Raw genomic sequence first — 4,122 nt, 5'->3', positions numbered from 1 at the left:
TTTTAAATATTAACCCATTTTGTATTCACCTTCATGTGTAGCTATTGAAGGAATTTTTTCACCAATAACACAAGTAGAATAGAATGGCAGAACACACATTAGCAAACAAAGTTCACACCTAAATAACCTTTGATGAACAATCTTAAGAATCTATTTATATCCTTTTTCTTTATTCGCTTTTCCCTCTCTTCCGTCATTTCAAAGAAACGCTTCTGATGATAGACAGAAAATAAGCAACAGCATAAGGAAACAGTGACCCGGATTGTATGGTGTATTCATAAATCATAATTTCAACCGGCAGCACTACATGAATTCGTTACCATGTGGATAGTGCATTTCTAATATCCTGATAGTTTGTTAATGGTTTTTGAGTACTTCAAATGTTAACATAGCTCCCAAACCAGAACTGAGCAGGGTACCAAAGGAAGAGGGGGATTAAAAAAATAGAAACATAAATGAAGCTCAAGAGAAGTATAAGATCATTTTTCCATATTACAAGTATTTCACTAATCCCAGTAGAAATCTGCAAGAAGATCAATGGAGGTAATGATGTAATAATCTCAGTTGCCATGTAATAAATCATCAATTAATATCAGCCTCTATAGTTCCAATCACAATCCCTCGTACACTAACTTGCAGCTGCACTTGGTACTGGTACTGATTTGGAGTCTTCTGTCCTCTCATGTTCTTTGTTGAGCATCTGAAATTACATCTCCCACGTTAGAAAATGTCAACCGCAGTATCTTTCACCTAATAAATTTATTTCAGGTATGACTTCTGGAAACCAGGTATACACTAAAAGCACATGAAGGAGGACAACCTTGATTCTCTCACCTATCTGTGCCAAAATGTTCTTATACTAAACAAGCACTAAATATAAAGGCAAAATCAGGAACTAACAATAAGAAATACTTGTAGCAAGATTCAGGATAGTGTATCTTAACCTTGTTATTTATCAAGTTGTGGAGTGCAATTACACTTCTGATGAGGGATGAGAGGTAAATTACCAGCATCATATCATTGGTTTTCACTGCATAGAGACAAAGATCAACACTCGAGAAAGGACATTACATGAAGGGGGACAAACAGGTAATATTCTGAGGTAGAGATCTTAACCTGCAAAAGCTTTGATCAGATCGGAGACATTAAGATTTGGTAGCAGGTTGAACACATCCTGAAGAAATTGCAAAAATGGGTTAAAACCATTTAAAAGATGAAATATTCAAAGAGATGAAGATTGGGAGCAAATAATTTGGCCTAGATTCAAGAAAATTGATAGCATCAGAGGATCAGCATTTATTACACATGAATAGGAGAAGCAAACCTGCAAATGGTATAGGATCTCATGGTTCAATGGAAGCTTTCCATCAATGACAAGGTTAAGGTAACTCCTTATCTCTTTAAGTCTTGCATCCAGACCCTTCAAGGCTGTGAGTTTTCCACTCACCTATGTAACAAACACATTGTTGGAATTCATTCTATTGTCCAAAAGAACCAAAACTATTTCGGGAGAAACAACTTCTACGAAAACGATCATCAAGAGAAAGAAAACAAGGACAAAGGAATTCATAAATAATCGGTAAGTATAACAACACACCTCTGTTGCGAGGGTGCTAATTGTTGTATCCTTCACATCTCTAAGCAAGTGTTCTACTCCTACAAAAGGGTAAGACATGAAAAATTGTTCAGATTACCATGTGGGATAAATTAAAAAGCTTCAGCATTACAACATTTTCAAATCAAATAGCATAAATGACGGGGAAAAAATGCAGCAAGTGTACATTCCATGGGTTACCTATCTCCTCAACTTCATGAGCAGCAATCTCAGATGGTACATGAACAAAGACCTTTTGGCTTTTCTGAGTGGCATTCTGAATTCAGCATAAACTATCTGTCAGTTCCTACACCTAGGATTAAGTTCCAAGCGGCTTCTAGGTAGCTCTCACCATTACATAGAGCAAAACCACCTTTTGCGATGATACTAATAGATCCCGGGTATAAAGTTTTTACCAAATTTATAAGGACAAAATTCTACCTCTTTAACCTCTTCAACTGCATAGTAAGCTTTTGTTGGAATTCCAAGCTCCTTAGGTTCCACATCAATTATAACTAAAACAGGATTGGGAACATAGCTGCAACAACAGTGTTGAGCTTGATTAAATACAGATCCATAAGAGATGTTGAAAAGGGTGAATAATAAGCCGATGTGATGCTCTACTCAATATTTCAGTTTAATAAACTTACTCATTAAATAGTCCATGAATGTCGAGGTCATTTTCACGCAGTTTAGGACCAGTGCTATACCAGCCCACGACATGTTCCTTTGCTGAAAGAAAAAATAAAGGAGGGGGGGTCAATTTTTTATTAGATGAGATATGTGCATATGAAAGAAGGATACATGAAAAGGAAATATGTACCAAATTCGCCAAATGCATACCGTTTATTCTCTTAAACATAGAAAACATTGATTCATGATAATTATGGTCAAGGAACCAGATGCTAGGATCCTTGTCATCTTCTTCAAAGGGCACTGTTTATTAGAGAACCCAATCAATTACTGCAAGATAGACAATTAAATTTTCCTAATAGCTCTTAAAATAATAATAAAAAAAGCCAGAACAGATGATAGAAGTAGGCTTTTAATAAACATAAGTAATATCAATTGTGTTTAGTAAAATAGCTTTTAAAATTTAAAAATACTATACTAGACATAAATGCAAGCATTAAATTTGAAAAATTAGTTAACATATGAGGTTATATTAGACTTTTAAATTTTAAAAAGCACAAGTCAACTTTGAAAAGTTCTATCCTAGATGCTTTCAAAAGTACCCCGATCTTTTAAAAGCTGCAAACACAAGCACATGATCTTTTTTATTTACCAAACACAAAATGAGGAGCTTGAGTTTTTAAAAAGCACAAGCACCTCTCCAAAAAGCTTTACCAGACCAAGCCGTAATGATATTATACATTAAACTCAACTGGACTACATCAATAAATCATAATAACACACCAACGCAGAGCCTAGTCAAAATGATCTCTAAACATAAATTGCGAGAAACATGTCCTCTAAAATGAAGGTAGGCCTTGGACATTATAGTTAGGAAAACTAACTGAACGCTAAGAAAATAAAAATCAACCATAACAGAAAGCACCACCAGATAACCCTGTAGCTCAAAATCCTGTGTGAACTACAAAACTAATTAATGATAATAAGCACATTCCTAATTCCAAATTTCAATAAGAAAGCATCGATTATCAAGTTATATACAACAAAAACAAACCAGCTTGAGTCAGAAATCTGGCTTGTTAACCCTAGATACCAATGCTACTACATGACTATACAGAATTAAAGTCCAGTTTTCAGTTTTCGAAATTAAGAAGGTAGGGTACCGGCATAGCTGTTGGTGACATCGACGGTGCCCTTGAGGGTGGAGCCGAGAAGAACGCCGACGACGCGTTTGCGAGTGTCTTTGGCGACTCTGTTGTAGTTATCGACGATGCTCAGCAGCACCAGTGGGTGCACTATAACCTTCTCTATCGCCCGAGACGATATCTGCTGCGTCTTTATCACGTCCATGGATTCTTCCCTCTTTCTTTCTTAGTTTGATTTTCTTCTTCGACTTTTCTTTTCTTTCCTTCTCACTTCTCAGTCTTTTGCTTGCGCACAATGCAACCGTCTTTTGCTTTTTCTTTTTTTGAACCTGTTTCTGCTTTCGTGTTGGATACGAAGACTCAAACTGGAGCTTTGCTTTTCAATACTACTATGGGCTTTGGCTCGTCTATATAATTGGCTACGGTCCAAAATTCAAAAGTAGCTATTTAGTATACTTGGGCTAATGAGCCCAAAAAAGTATACTTGGGCTAAATAATCATCTCACCTGCTAAATAAAACAAATTGTACAACGCATTACCAAAAAAGGTAACAAATTGTTACAACTTACAACGTACAATTTATTATATATTATATACGACATACCTCAAAAATAACAAAAAAAAATGTACGTATGGGCTATGGGCTAGGCCTAAAATAACTTGTAAAATTGTACAACTATTTTTGTTTTAGATAGCAGCATAATGTTTACCAAAAAGAGATAATACCATTATTGAAGCTGGTTGAGTGCC

The 4,122-nt window shown here is 35.6% G+C and overlaps 1 protein-coding gene across 1 annotated transcript; it reads right to left on the bottom strand.

The window, feature by feature from the left end:
* Window positions 1–242: 242 nt before the first annotated feature.
* Window positions 243–3,710, bottom strand: LOC107469679 (26S proteasome non-ATPase regulatory subunit 7 homolog A). Its single transcript, XM_016089057.3, has 10 exons — window positions 3,391–3,710; window positions 2,438–2,530; window positions 2,245–2,326; window positions 2,036–2,132; window positions 1,796–1,871; window positions 1,598–1,656; window positions 1,325–1,447; window positions 1,117–1,174; window positions 945–1,030; window positions 243–700 (listed from the first exon to the last, which is right to left on the bottom strand). The coding sequence occupies exons 1-10, from the start codon at window positions 3,575–3,577 to the stop codon at window positions 629–631; spliced, it is 933 nt and encodes a 310-aa protein (XP_015944543.1). The 5' UTR covers window positions 3,578–3,710; the 3' UTR covers window positions 243–628.
* Between the last annotated feature and the right edge of the window lie 412 nt (window positions 3,711–4,122).

Source organism: Arachis duranensis, chromosome 10 (genome assembly GCF_000817695.3).
Source record: "Arachis duranensis cultivar V14167 chromosome 10, aradu.V14167.gnm2.J7QH, whole genome shotgun sequence".
In the NCBI taxonomy this organism is placed as follows: Eukaryota; Viridiplantae; Streptophyta; class Magnoliopsida; order Fabales; family Fabaceae; genus Arachis; species Arachis duranensis.
This window is presented reverse-complemented; position numbering and strand designations above follow the sequence as displayed.

Coding starts and splice junctions, on each gene's coding strand:
- LOC107469679 (XM_016089057.3), bottom strand. CDS start 3,577: ATGGACGTGATAAAGACGCAGCAGATATCGTCTCGGGCGATAGAGAAG. Junction 1,872..2,035: donor CAGTTGAAGAGGTTAAAGAG/GTAGAATTTTGT, acceptor TGCTGAATTCAG/AATGCCACTCAGAAAAGCCA. Junction 1,448..1,597: donor TTAGCACCCTCGCAACAGAG/GTGTGTTGTTAT, acceptor TTTGTTACATAG/GTGAGTGGAAAACTCACAGC.